The sequence below is a fragment of the Nuphar pumila genome, chromosome 7, assembly GCF_984573655.1.
Source record: "Nuphar pumila chromosome 7, dmNupPumi1.hap1.1, whole genome shotgun sequence".
NCBI classification, from domain to species: domain Eukaryota; kingdom Viridiplantae; phylum Streptophyta; class Magnoliopsida; order Nymphaeales; family Nymphaeaceae; genus Nuphar; species Nuphar pumila.
In genome coordinates, this window is record NC_143255.1 from 6607695 (window position 1) to 6623852 (window position 16158).

The window sequence follows — 16158 nt, forward strand, 5'->3', positions numbered from 1 at the left end:
TTGACACAAGTCATCTATCATACGATATTTAACAAATTTTTCTTGAAATAATGCATAAATAGTTTCAAAAAAAATTTGATCATCAACACAATTTTTTTTTATTCAACATCTCACTTAAAAGATAAAATTTCTTGCTAATTCACCACATGATACCAAAAATGATGTGATTTCTTTTTTAAAACTAGCAAGGAAATACATTCTAAAAATCAACAGTTCAAACAAACTACATGTATTTTTCTTAGATTCAATTGCACTGCTCGATGTATGTCCTAAATCATCTAAGTTCTGATGCAACTCATATTGTATGTGCGCTTTATTTTCAATTATAATCAAATCCTGATTATCATAATAAAATTTTAGGGCTTTTATGCTCACAATATCTAATGTGTTCAACATGCATTTAGGACTATGATGAATCTCTAATGACTCAATATGAGAATTTTAATTCCTAAATGCTCAATGACACATCTCGATCAAATTTTTAATATTAAGATTGGACTTTTCAATTTTCACATCTTCCTCGAAGACAAGTTCAATAATAACATGTGTGAGGTCATTGTTGACAACTATGGAATCCTCACATTCAGATGAGACTTCTTCTTTGATGTCCACATCAAATTCTTTGAACATCGAATTGTCACAGATGAGTTTGTCCTTGCATAAGGATAGAAAATTTTCATGATCCTCAATGAACATAAGGTTGCCAAAAATGACACGAGAAGGTTCTTCATGACATTCTATTTCAGAAAGCAAAGAAATTTGGGACAACTCTTTGAACACCTCATCTTCGTCAAAGATAGGTTCGCCAACGATCTCACACATATAAACATCCTCAAATTCAGGTGAAGGTTAATCTTCATCTTCCTCATCGACCTCATTGAATATTAGATTACCAAAAAATTCATGAGAAGGTTCTTCTAGGAATTTTTTCATGAAAATATCAAATATAGGATCAACCTCTTTGCATTGGGGCTCCTCCTCGAGATCCTAACCAAGTTCTAGATCCTCGCTTTTTTCTATGACTTTCACAATTTTCTTAATGAAGTAAGATTTTAAGTCAATAAAAAATTATGTTTTCTTCAACCTCGTAACTCGCATATGAGGCAACTTCAAATCTAACCATAGAATTAGCAGGCCTAAATGAGGTGGGGTTGGATCAGAGACGATACGATAAGAAGGGTTCGTCTGGTTCCCTATGCAAAGGATTACATAACTCGACATTGGATATTGGATATTGAATATCGGAGTCCCATTTGGATCTCCTAGGCAGATCCAAAATCCTGTTCAAATACACACACGAATGCAGATTAAACTAACAATCAGAGTCATACTGGCTATAAGATCCTCGAGATCCATGCACACCATGCTCGGATCGACGCTCTCTCTAGAGTGACATCAAAATCTTTTAGAGTTAGCTCCATGACTTGGTTTTGTAAGTCTCGATTCTTTCTTTAAAAGGTACAATTTTTAGACCTCAAATAACATGCTCTATAATCACTCATTTGCTCCTATATAATGAAAGAACCCAAGAGACACACTAGGATGAAAACAGATTCTACTGAGCTCTGATACCAATAATGGTGGTTGGTTCACAACAGACATCCTAAAACTACTAAAATGCAGAAGCTTCTTTTAAAAAATAAAATTGCTCACAAATAAATTATGTTTATGCTAGATTTTAATCTTGAAGAACTCATAATCAGGGAAAATGCCTAACATGGGAAAGATGCAAGACAAAATGATCTTTCCAACAGTTCCTAAAATGGATCTCTGGTTGCATAGATATCGATAAAACACTGAGATAAAAAATTCTACGAGGAAATGGTCCTAGGGCAGGCAAGCAATAGACTGTTTATGTCCAGTTTTAGAGATAGTATGCACTGAATATTCCACTAGTGCAAACAGAAAAGTTTTAGATAAATTAATTATGTTTTCAACCGAATATAAATAGTTTTTTTTTTATTTTATATAGTCCAAATATGATTTAATCAATGAGGCAGACTAACAAAGGACAAAATAGTCACCTGAGTGGTTGTCTTTCCTGTTCTAAGTCATTTTTGACAGCAAAAATCAAGAACAACCAAATCATGAAGATTGTCGAAAAAGTTGATAGCTTTTCGATGAAATAAACCATGCAATTTTTTATCACAAATGAGAGAGTTTTGCTTATAATACCACAGGCGAGTCAAGTTAGGCTAGAACTCAAAAAATCAAGCACACATAAACTGAAGCATAAGTTCAAGTCTGTTTTCGAAAAGAGTGAAAATTGAATCACACAATGGTTAAAACATAAAAGTTGTTGACCTATTTGACAGCTTTCGAAAGAGTCCAAGAACTATGTAAACTGACTAATATTAAGAAAATATGATTGGTTTACTGAGACTGAGGTAGAAGAAAAAATCCAAACCGAGAATAAATAAAACCTTAAACAAACCAAATCTTAATTTATCCCAATTTACTTAGATGTTTAAGTTCAACCTGCAGAGAAAACACTTTTAATCAAGTTCTCCAATGAAACTAATCTCTTCCTTCTTAAACCCAGCTTCAGTTCGATCAACATCAACTCAATATGCAATAATATTTGAAACAACTCTCACAAAATGAACTATCAAAAAACACCAATTAAATCTAACATTTTCAATATAAATCAACAATCTAGCAATCTGAAACAAAACCACCGTTAACAATTGTTCAAATACAAGATCAACAAAAGAGAAGTTTCTAGCCAAATTGGCAAAGGAGGAGTTGGCCAAACACCAACACGAACAATGATCTACAAGTTGACAAGGAAGGAGAAGTAACCTTTCAATGGTTACCAATCTTGAACCAGCAAACTTCTCATGACTAACAAGGCCATGAACACGATCGCGTCAATCTCACATCAGCAACAATAGCAATTTGTTGCAGCAATGGTGCTCCACCAAAATGGCAGCCACCAACAAGCTCAAACAAGAATAACACCTTAGGTCAGCTAAGGTTTTCTTCATACAAATCCTAACTAGGGTTCCTCCAAAGTGGTTGACCTTCTCAAGGGGACTCTCTCAATTTCCTTCATTTTGTATTTTTTAAAAAATATCTTTAAAATAACCAAAAGACCTCCATCTTTTTTTGCTAAAAAAGTTTTATATGTTGGAGACAATGTAGCATGACCGCTCATTAGGCTTTTTGGAGGTCACCTTCCAAGAGACCAATGAAAGAACAAGATTTGAATCCTCTTATCTCATTACACCTTAATCTTGACCAATGAGAGCCACAAACATTGATAAGAGGCTTAAAGTGGGTAGCACTTCAAGAGGCCACCAATGAGAGCTTGGAGAGGTGGTTGAATTTTGAATAGCATCTTAAGTAGTCACCTTACACTTCGGCCAATGATACTCTAAAAGAGTTGACCAATAGGAGGGCACCAACTTAGATGGATCGAACTTCCAAAATTCAAGACAAAATTGGATCCAATGTCCAGATCCATGGATGAAATAAAATAAAAAAACTACCATTTTACCTCTTACACCTTTTAGTGCTACAAATAGATTCTAACGGGCATTAAGCCTAACCGGATTCATAGAATCCGACATCTAAAAAAATAAAATAAAAAATACAAATATTTTTAACATGGTTCCAAAAATCACAAGAATGAAACCAATATTATACAAAATGAATTTGCTGAGACAAATGAAGTAAAAATCTTAGAAAATTAAATCATATAAAATGATCAAAATACCCCTTGACCTCAAAATGAGCAATTTTGACATGGGGTCACGGGTCTTGCAATCCGGATTGGGTCTTCTGTTCTTCGCTAATGTTTGAATGCTCTGCATCAACATGTTTCAACCAATGAGACCAACAGAGGGGGGCTCTGCTTGTTTGATAGGAGCAACTATTGCATGTTACCTTGTGTTGGGACAATGCTGGTTCAAAACCTAATGGTATAGTTGCATAACTGGTAGGAGTTTGCATAACTCCAGTGCCTTTCAAACTAAAAAAATGTTTCAACTAACAACATATGCTTCTCATTCTATAATGATCAACATTGTATTGACATGTCAGACTGTGCATGTTCAAAAATTACGTTTTTTATATTTACACAGAAAAACCACACAGGATCAGAGACATGGCTCTGCCTGCCAACATCATAAAACTCCTAAAACTTATTGAAACTTACCCTTGCCCCAAGAGTGATGTTTCTTACAAATGACTTTTCGTAACTGGCTTTGCAAAGTGTTGACAATGTTCCATACTATGACACGTGTTGTGACATCTCCACAAGCAGTCTGCAACCACATATAGGTGTTGGATACATTGGGCACTGATGCAAGATCATCGGAAAATCACGATACTCCAGGGATTGTGGGAGCCCCAGCCAGCAGCAATGACACTCCAAGAATGTCGGGATCCTCAGCCAGCAGTGAGGATGCAAGAGTTGCAACCAACTGAGGCCAGTACGTCGCAAATCAAGGGCACATTTTTGAATTTAAATTTTTGATTTACTTCCTGTTTGAATTTCAAGTAATGTTATTAGCGTGATCAACCACCTGCTGATACGCTTGAATGGGTCTTTTTAAAGAACCGAAGTTGTCACTCAGGGATTTTTAGTTTTTGAATAATAATTTTACTGTATTGTTTTACTCGTTATCGTGTGATTCACCGGCAGGGAGAAACATAGCTTTCTATTCTCTACTGAGAAAATATTGATTTCCTCTTTTATGGGTCTTCTCTATGCCAAGTGGTATCAGAGCCATCACCACTGCAAGTACCAAGATTCGTTATGGCAGCCAGTCACAAATCCTGGGACACCCACTCTCTAGGCGTTGCTTCACGAGTACACGCTCTTGAAACCCTAGAAGCTAATCAGAGGCAAATGCAAATGGAGATGAATGAGATCCAAGTAGCCCTTGCCAGAATAACTCAATCACTCGGTCTCACCCAAATCCTGCACCACAATCCTACCACGATACTTGTTGCCGAACCAGTGCCACATAATGAGGACATTTCGAACCTCGGCGCCGAGCATCCCCCTCGAAATCAAGCAACTATATTTCCCACTAGACCGCATTCAAGGACCATGAACCATACACCATACCAAGTACCTGACAATGGCTCCTCAAGCGAAGATGAAACACCCCAGCCCCCACATGACCATTACAATGGTCTCCACCACTACGGGGGTGGCCATGGTCAAAATCAGTTCGAAGGTTACTATGGCAGACTCAATCACTATGGAGGCAATCGACACATTAAGAACGAGAGAGACTTCAGTATGGAGGTAGATCTACCCACTTTCAACGATCACCTTCATATCGAAGACTTCCTCGATTGGTTGTTGGAAGTCGAACGTTTCTTCGACTATATGGATACCATCGATGACAAGAAGTTCAAACTCGTGGCCTACAAGCTCAAGGGTGGAGCATCTGCATGGTGGAAACAACACCAACTGTCCCGTGCGCGACAAGGCAAGGCACCCATTTGATCATGGGCCCATATGAAACATCTCCTTTGAGCTTATTTTCTTCCTTCGGACTATGATCAAGTACTATTCCAGCAGTACCACAACTGTCGCCAAGGCTCGCGGATAATCAATTACTACACCACCGAGTTTTACTGCCTTTCAATGCGTAACAACCTGGAAGAAACGAACGCCCAATAGGTTGCTTGATTTACTGGTGGACTCTGGCTGCCCATCTAAGACAAGGTATCCCTACATCTGATCTATAATCTCCACGATGCTATTCAACATGTCAACCGAGTGGAGAAGCAACTAGAACGGCCTGGTTCGAGGAATCCTTCCTTCAGAAAATCCTTTCTTCCTGTCGGTATGGGTGACGTTCCTACGAACCGAAGCAAAGCTTCCCCTCAAGAAGACCTGGTTCCAGCGAGTAAAGAGGCAGGTCCTAGTAAACCGGTAGGGGGGACCAACGCTATGAGAATCCCATCCTCAAACCCATATGTGCAACCACGTGGTACAAAATGCTATTAATGTGAAGAAGAAGGGCACATTTTCAGTCGATGCTCGAAAAGGAAGGTCGTGGCCCTCGCGGAGGGCGAAGGAGACGAAGGTGATATCGATGAGGAGGACAACTATACCAACAAAGAAATCACATATGAGGACGAAGGAAACAACCTCACCATGGTTCTACAACGATTGATGCTCGCCCCTCGGCAAGAGCTTGACTCTCAATGCCACCGCATCTTTAGGACCCGATGCACCATCAATCATAAGGTGTGCGACCTCATTATTGACAACGGGAGCAGTGAGAACATCACTTCTAAGACTGTGGTGGAGAAACTTCAACTACCCGACTTGCAACATCCTACACCATACAAGGTCGGATGGTTGAAGGACATCGACAACATCATCGTCACCCATCATTGTAAGATTCCTCTCTCCATTATTGGTCACATCTACGTTGATGAGATCACTTGTGATGTCCTGGAGATGGATGCCTGCCACATCCTGTTAGGCAGTTCCTGGTTGTTCGACCTTAATGTCATTCACAAGGGACGAGGCAACACCTACGCCTTCTACAAGGACGAGTATAAAATTATCCTCGGACCCATGTCCGGAGGGGTTCGGTCGGAGTCGTCCACAGCAAAAGGGCAATCCATTTTGCTTACTTATCACTCCTTCGAAAGGGCTCTAAAGGAAGCAGGGATGACGTACGTGTTAGTAGTGAAAGTACTGGACACCACTTCTTCGGATGTCCCTCAAGACGTCAAACCGTTGTTGGAGGCATTTCAGAATATCATGCCCAATGAGCTATCTGACGGCCTACCTCCCATGCGAGACGTCCATCACCAGATCGACCTCGTCCTGTGTGCCAGCCTCCCAAACCTATGACACTATCGGATGAGACCAAAAGAACATGATATCCTACAAGGCCAGGTAGAGGATCTCATTCGCAAGGGACTTTTCAGAACAGTATGAGCCCTTGCGCGGTCCCTGTGCTATTGACCCCCAAGAAAATGGAAGCTGGAGAATGTGTATCGATAGCCGCGCAATCAACAAAATCACTATCAAATACTGCTTCCCCATTCCTCGCCTAGATGACATGCTCGACATGCTAGAAGGGGCTAAGCTCTTATCCAAAATCTTTTTTTGTAGTGGCTATCACCAGATCAGGATCCAACTCGGAGACAAATGGAAGACCACCTTCAAGACAAAGGAAGGCCTCTACAAGTGTCTAGTGATGTCGTTCGGACTTTTAACTCCCAACACCATCATGAGGCTAATGAACCACATACTCAAACCTTTCGCTGGAAAATTTATGATTGTTTACTTCGATGATATACTTGTGTACAACCAGACAAAAGATGATCATTTGGAAGATCTAAGGCAAGTCTTCACTGCCCTCCAAGAGGCCAAGCTTTTCATTAACCTCTGGAAAACAAATAACCTCATCTTCCTCGGCTACGTGGTGAGCGACACTGGCATTTGTGTCGATCAAGAAAAGCTAAAGGTCATCCAAGAATGGTCTCCCTCGAAGAATGCCACCGAGATTTGTAGCTTCCATGACCTAGCTACATTCTACCAACGGTTCATGCACAACTTCAGTAGCATCGCAACACCATTAACATATTGCATGAAGAAGTGCCAATTCCAGTGGATGAAAGAAGCCGAAGATAGCTTTCACGCCATCAAAGAAAAACTCACCACCTCCCCGGTGCTCGCCCTACCAAACTTCGACAAGCTCTTCGAAGTGGACTGTGACGCCTTAGAAATAGGCATTGGTGTTGTTCTTTCCCAAGAGTCTCACCCGTGGCCTACTATAGCGAGAAACTCAGTGACGCCTGAATGAAGTGGTCGACCTATGAGCTTGAACTATATGTAATAGTCTGAGCCCTCAAACACTGGGAGCATTATCTCGTTCAAAGAGAGTTTTTATTGTATATTGACCACCAAGCCTTGAAGTACCTCGATAGCTTAAAGAACACCAATTGGATGCATACCCGGTGGCTCCAGCACCTCCAGAAATTCAGCTATGTGATCAAACATAAAGCCATGCACTTGAACAAAGTGGCCGATGCTTTGAGTCGAAAAGCCTCCCTGCTCATCACCATGAGGTCAGAAGTAGTCACCTTCAACTACATCAAGGATCTATATGAGGGAGATGAAGACTTCCAAGACATCTGGAAAAAATGTTCTTCTAACCAGACCAGAGCGAGCGATTTTCATACATTGAACGGGTTCCTCTTCAAGGGCAATCGCCTATGCATACCTCAAGGCTCCCTCCGAGAACAACTAATAAGAGAGCTACACTATGGAGGCCTAGGGGGACACGTGGGCCGTGACAAGTCCATAGCCCTAGCGGAGGAGAGGTACTACTAGCCACAACTCAAGAAGAACACCTGCAACTGTGTTCGGAAGTGCTACACTTGCTAGGTCTCTCAGGGACAAGCACAAAATACCAGACTATATAAACCCCTTCCTGTCCCCGAAGCTCCGTGGGAAGACCACTCTATGGACTTTGTCCTAGGGCTGCCCCGCACACAAAGAAACATGGATTCTATATTTGTGGTGGCCGATCGATTCTCGAAGATGAGTCACTTTATACCGTACAAAAAGACAGCCGATGCGGTCAACATAGCCAACCTCTTCTTCCGAGAAGTGGTTCGCCTACATATAGTCCCCAAAACCATCACATCCGACCGTGACAGTAAATTTCTCAGCCATTTTTAGAGGACTATTTGGCGATGATTTGACACTACCCTAAAGTATAGTAGTACGTGTCACCCTCAAACGGACGGCCAAACCGAAGTGGTGAATTGGACACTCAATAACATGCTTTGGTGCCTCGCCGAGGAGAAACCAAAACAGTGGGACCATGCTTTAGCACAGGCCGAATTTGCCTTCAACAACATGATAAATTGGTCGACTGGAAGGACTCCGTTTGAGGCTGTATATGGTCGGTCACAGTGACACACTCGATTTGGTGCCTCTCCCAAAATATCCAAGTGATAATGTAAAAGCCGACCATATGGTTGACAAGATTGCCTCCATTCATACAAAAATTAAGGAAAAGCTAGATGCCGAAAATACTAAGTACAAGCACATCGCGGACCAACATCGAAGATTCAAAAGATTTGAAGGTGTTCTCGTCATGGTGCACCTACATAAGAAACGCTTCCCCACCGGAACATACAACAAGTTGAAACAAAAGAAGGTGGGTCCCCATAAGGTCCTCAAGAGAATCGACGATAATGCCTACATTATCGACCTCCCGGAAGATCTACATATCTCGAAGACATTCAATGTTCAAGATATGTATGAGTATTACAAACCCAATATTCCCCAAATGAACTCAGGGGCGAGTTCTTCTCACGAGAGGGGCCTTGATGCAGGATCATCGGTGAATCCTGATACTCTAGGGATTGTGGGAGCCCCAGCCAGCAACAACGACACTCCAAGAATGGCGGGATCCTCAGCCAGTAGTGAGGATGCAGGAGTTGCAACCAACTGAGGCCAGCACATAGCAAATCAAGGGCGCATTTGAATTTAAATTTTTGATTTACTTTTTGTTTGAATTTCAAATAACGTTGTTAGCGTGATCAACCACCTGCTGATACGCTGGAATGGGTCTTTTTAAAGAACTGAAGTTTTCACTCAGGGATTTTCAGTTTTTGAATAATAATTTTACTGCATTGTTTTACTTGTTATCGTGTGATTCACCGATGGGGAGAAACATAGCTTTCTCTTCTCAACATCGATTTCCGCTTTTATGGGTCTTCTGCTAAGCCAGGCACGCATGATGCGCACATTGGGAGAACATGCGTGCATCAACTTGAAAAGATGCAGATGGCACTACATGACCAAGTTAAATTTATGGTGTGTCAAATATTTTTAGGGTTCCTCCTATCATAAAGAGGTATGCACCTAAGGCACACATATAAGGAACTGATTTTCACATTCACCTGCATGTGCACTGGGGCGAGCAGGTTGTATGTTCCCCCCACGAACATGGGGCCGCGTGTTCGCGGGTCCGAATGAGTGCCACGTTGGCACTCATTCGGGAGTTATGTACGGAGGAATATCTTGGGATCCGCAATATTCCTTCGTACACACCCAAACTGACGAATGAGTGCCAACGTGGCACTCATTCGAACCCCCCGGGGGAACATACACCACCCTCTCTGCACTGGGCCCTAGAATGGATGCTGTGATACTGCCTTCTATGTTTTGTATAGCACCTTATGGCGAGTTTGGATTGCACAACAAGGGACTCAGTGTCACCTTCTGCACGGAGTGCCTTCTATGGTAAACGAGTCCGACACCCCACACAGGAAACGTTGCTGTGGAAAGATGAGGGTGGCTTTAATTTTGGGGGTCTCCTTTAGTGCGGAAGGAGGTTTCTCCATTTCCATCACCATGGTGGGACTCGTGGAAAGGCATAGAATAGAATACTGTGTATTTTTGCAGAAACCTTCAGCTTTCTACGGTATGCAAATGGGCCCTTGGGACACGTTTGTGTTAAAGGAAGAGTCTCTGCTCATCATCATGTGCGGAGTCTTTCTCCACAGAAATGAAGGGCGCTCCCGTGGAAACGTGGTCATCTTTCTTCGATAAAATAGAATCCCGTGTCTCAGCAGGAGGTTGTGGGGGCCCGCAGAAATGCATGGGGCCTAGTGTCCTTAACGTGCAAAATGTGAACCAAAATCTGTCAAATCTCCTCAGAGTACAACACACACCAAAAGTGAATGAACCAGTTGACAACTGACATGGGGGTACATTAACCATGTAGTTCTCCAACCATGCAGGTGTGACAAAGGCTTCGGTTGGCAGCCTTCAATTCAATAGCCATCAACTAGCTCAAAGGTTGGGGTTTGTCCGGGGATTACTGTTCAGTGAATAGAAGCTTGTATGCAGGGTTAGGGTTGTCAAAGGGTCGGGTTTGGTTCTGACCTATGTGGAACCAGACTTGGCCCTGACTTTTTACCATGAAATCAGGTCTGAACCCAAGTTGAATCAGATCCACCATAAGAGAAATCATACTCGGACCTGATAAAAATTACATGAATCAGACCCAGGTTATACAAAAATAAAAAACCATATTTTTATCATTTTTACATTGAAAAATTATGAGTCTTAATCGAAACTCGGGTCAGGCCCGAGTCTGGTATAAAATTTCACAAACTATACTCAGGTCCATGTATTAATCAGACTTTCGAGTCCGGACTCGGATCTTAATTGAGTCTTCTTATTTACCACCATACCCGGACACTATAGGTTTGGTTCGGGTCGGTCTGGTCTGCTATGCGCCCAATATACGGCAGAACAATGCTTGTGCCAGCACACATTGCCGGAGGTCACGTCCTCGCAACTTGGTAACATTCACAAGTGGTGCCTACCAAACGAACAGAAAAAGTAGACCGACCAACGTATGGCATCACAGAGACATATCTGTTCGGTTCACACTGTTCTAAGTCATCTTTCCACATCAACTTAAACTACTAAATCTAAGCGTTCTCATGCATGATACGATAAGGAATATATGGATACCAATAGATAAGGTAAATACATGCAAGTTGGTGAGTCAACTGTGGAAGATGCGTATCCGTATCAAAACGAAAAGTAAGCTTTCTCATCATCTTATCATCAGTTGGATAGGCATGAAGCAGGGCTCCAAAGATTACCAACTTTATGCAAGCTTTTCTTTTTGGTGATCCAGATTTACATTTTCCATCTACTAAATTAAATCAAATGAAAAATGAAAAGATGATGTCTCTATTACAACTTGAATTATTATTATTAAAAAGGAAAGGCTAAGCTATGTGTTCTACATCCCAAATTATGAAAATACATTCTTAATTTAGCCTGGGTATACTTTTGTCAATAGCAGCGGAAAACAGTGTCCCAAGCACCAAACGAGCATTAGCAGCCAGTCGGTAAAACCCTTGAAGTCCTCCTGCACCGGATAGTATAGTTAGCTTCAACCTTATGGCAAGAGATGATCAAACCATGGTCATCCCATGCAAGGTGACAACCCACGGTGTCTCCTGACCAAGAAGATAGAACAATTGTGGGTCCTTAGCATATAACTCGTTTTTTTTAAGGCAAGCTGGGGTTAGGCAGACCCCTACCAGTTATACAACTATATCATTGGGGTTTGAACCTGTAACGTCCCAACACAAGGTGACGTGCACTAGCTGCTCCTACCAGACATGCTGAGCCCCGTTGGTAACATATAACTCTTTTAGCTAATACATATTTTGTGCCTTTTTTCTTTTTGTTTATTTATTTATACAACCTGCACATGTTTTCAAGTAGCTAGATCGGCTTGTATTTATGGGTTTAGCATAGTTCATTTAGTACAAATCATATTGCTCATCTGTCAATTTATAAGTAAAAGGCTCTTTTTTTTTTTGCTTATATTTTGGTGTAATTATCATTCATATTTGTTCTTATTTAAAATATATTTTCATATTTAAATTTGTTGGTTCAATGTCTGTTTTAAAGTAAAAGAATCTACATAAGTAAATCAATCTGTAGGGCCAGGTTAGTTTTTTGTTTTTTTTTTTTTTGGGGGGGGGGGGGGGGGGGATAATCCAAAGGAACCTCCACCCCTGACCGCACATTAACTGGCCTCCGGTTGGTAAAACCCTTGAGATCCTCTCTGCATATCAGGAAGTACACCCAGCTTCTACTTTGTGGTAAGGGACGCCATCAGTGGGTTTTGAAAGTGACGTCTCATCATCTTGGTGACATTCACAAGTTGCCCCTACCAGATGACGGAAGCCCTTTTGGGCCAGCTTGCTTGGTAATGCTAAGAACAATGAGATTACTCGTTGGTGCTACATTTGTGGTGTGCATCTGGAACAAATAAAAATGGATTATTCAGATTGTGCTAAAATGTTATTACAAACTAGTATTTTTTTTGCTCACAAGGCTACGCTCATCTGGTAAGGATGACTTGTGAACGTGACCAAGTTGCTGGGATATCACAAGCTTGAAACCCATAGGGAGTGTGCTTTGCCACAAGCTCAAAGTTGGGTGTACTCTCTGATGGAAAGAGGGAACTCAAGGATTTTACCAACGGGAGGCCAGCCAATGTGCATTAGGTGATGAGAGGGGTCTCTCTTGGCCTAGCAAAAACAGAACTATATATTTTTACATTCAAATTGCAAGAATATTTGCATGACTTGAAAAAAAGGAAATTTTAGTTAGAACACAATTAACGGTGTTTGTCAATCCACATAAACAAACAATACTAGAAAATCACGATTATATCTTAATGAAAATCCTAGCCTAGTCACTGCTTTATTATTGCATTCCTCGTCAAAAGTTGCAAGTATTAGGAAGTAGTGATCTTTACATGTAGGAGCTTTGTCATATAGACTGCCTTGGCGTAATGATTTTATCCTTATAGTTAAATGAATAGTTAACCCCTTGAAATGAATGGTGGGAGTCCTTTTTGGCAAAAGATATTTGTATCATATGTTCCTATCAGTTTCATGCAGTAACAGTTAGTGCCTGAACTGGCAGCAGCTTCGCCTTTCGCCTAACAGTGAGCCCATAATCTTTTGCTAGAGACCTACTTCTTAACCAGAATCTGCAGCCTAGAAGTAGGTGGTATTATGTTTGGTGGCTACAGACTTAGGTTGGATTCGACCCATCTTCTCTGTCTGCCCTGCTCTTCTTGTAAAGCCAGGGTCGATACCTCAACGCCCTAAGCTTCTATTTTATCATGCTTTAATAAAATCAAGTTTACTTCTTATTAAAAAAACAGTTAGTGCCTGAAAAAAGCCAAGTTACCCAGAGTGATATTCCTACCATGTCTCATAAACATCTCTGATACTTTGAAAACATCACGGCTTTATCATGCAATGGTACTAAGAAATGCCATATTTTTCAAAAAAAAATCACCTAATTTAGATATCATATTACACAATGATATTAATTCAATGAAAGTAAGTTTTTAATTTTTTATATTAAAAATTTATATAGTTATATATTTTGTATATTTCCAAGACTTTCTGAGGGTGAGATTTGTGATTGATCCCACCTTTCTAAAGCTGCGTATGCATTTTTTTTTCAGGAAAAAATTATATTTGGATACCCATCTTTTGCCGTATATTTCAAAAAGGATCCCTTATTTTTTCAAAAGACATTTCAGGTCCCCTTTTTCACTGAAAATGTCAAATTGAGACCTCAGTTGGAGTAACCCAGTTTAACCATAAGTTGTGTATAATAAAATTATTAAATTGCTTCTGACGTATAATAAACATAAGAAAAACACTCATTTTCACCACAAATGTTGAAAACGATGTTTTATATGATTGTTAACCATGAAATTAACTTTAGGTCTCTATTTGTCATTTCCAATTAAAAATTGGGTTCTGAAATGTCTTTATAGAAAACATCACTCTTTTGAAAAATCAGATAAAAGGTGGTATTAATTACAACCTCATTAAATACCATCTACACTCCCATCTCTAGCCTTAGCGAAGTAGGATAACAACCCTGAAAGGAAATGATCTTTACATGAAAATAAAAGAATAACGAGCTATTGATAAAATACTACTTCAAAATTTAAAGTAGCCCTACTACATGGAGATATATTTAAAAATTTAAAGTAAATTATGATGGCTAAAATTTCCATTTAGGGTCTCATCTTTCGCCTGGTATTTCAAAACAAGTCTCATGTCATCTAGAAAGACACCTTATGGCAAAACTTGTCACTAAAACTATCAAATATAGGCCTGAAATGAATTTCAAAGGTTAAATTCAGTATAAAATATTATTTTCATCTTGTGAAAGAATGTGTTTTGCTTATTTTACTATGAAACAGGTGCAGTTTAGTAATTTTATCATGCATTGCAAACGGGTAACCTAAGTTGCTCCCACTGAGTCTATTTGACAGATTCAGAGAAAAGTTATGTCTTGGAATGTCATTTTGGAAAGCATGGGACTCCTTTTGGAATGCCAAGCAGAACTGGGACTCTGAATAGAAATTTCCCATTTTTTCCAACGAAGCGATCAAGGGGACAGGTTAAACTTTTGGTGGAGCTCGTGTTCTGCATCTGCATAATAGAGAATAAGATACTCTCCGTTTGATACTGACTGCATAATGTGCAAGTTGTAAAATTATGTTCTTGTAAAAAGGCAACCAAACTTTTACCAAAGCTGCATGCTTATGTTTCAATATTTGAGGGTTCTAGATAATTTCCAATTTCCCTGCAAATCACTATTTTCCTGGCCAGGAATTCATCTCAGCACTTTCAACATCATGGTACGAAGATTCCTAACTTGAAAGTGGTTTGTGGGGCCCCAACCCAGCCAACCACAAGTGTCAAAGAGGTCCCACAGTGTTTACTTATCGAGTAGTTTCCGACTTTATGGATGGGTTTCAGAGCCTCCCAAGTTGCACCACATAGTTGTAGAATATCTCATGAAAAGTGGAGTCAAAAGTTGGGAAAATGGGGATATGCTCGGCTGCACATCGCCACCAAGGGTTTGCTGAAATTTTGGGGTGATCTCCTATTTCATAATCGACCACAATTGGAGAGAATTATTTCCCATGGTCAGCAATCTCCCCTCTTTGGATAAACCCACATGCCTATATATATATATATATATATATATATATATATATATATATATATATATATATATATATATATATATATATATATATATATATATATATATATATATATCCCATGTGCCCCACCCACCTAATCTCTCTCTCTCTCTCTAATTCAGTAACATAGAATCCAAGGTGGCAACCTTTGATCACAATATATCTTCATTATTGGATAAGGTGTTCTTACAAGATTCCCAGATCTAGACTACACAATTTGAAGCTTCCTGGCAAAGGTGTGCCAAATGGTTGAAGTGCTCATGTACTCCCCACAATCCAACAATCTTATATTCTCAAGTATGTCAATGGATGTTTCAACAATATGACATGGACACGCATTTTGGTCCTGTGTCCCTGTGACACAGAAGTTCGATGTACGCATGTGTGACACACCGAGGACACGTGTTTGGCTGTGTTCGACAGCACTTGAGCATGGTTAAATGTGTGTCAAAGAACATTTTAATTTATTTTGAAAAAAAAAACATTGTTTTGAGATTTTTCATCTTGTTAATTAGCTAGCACATCATAACATATTTAGATTAAAGTCATTACCAAAAGGGTTATTTGAATGCGCATAGCAATATTGTTT

General features: G+C 40.1%; 1 protein-coding gene across 1 annotated transcript; it reads left to right on the forward strand.

Annotated features, from left to right (window-relative positions):
• The first annotated feature begins 7993 nt into the window (after nucleotides 1–7993).
• On the forward strand, nucleotides 7994–8320 carry LOC149831006 (uncharacterized). The gene has a single exon (XM_090012909.1). It carries the CDS (start codon nucleotides 7994–7996, stop codon nucleotides 8318–8320), a length of 327 nt encoding a protein of 108 aa, XP_089869035.1.
• Nucleotides 8321–16158: the final 7838 nt, after the last annotated feature.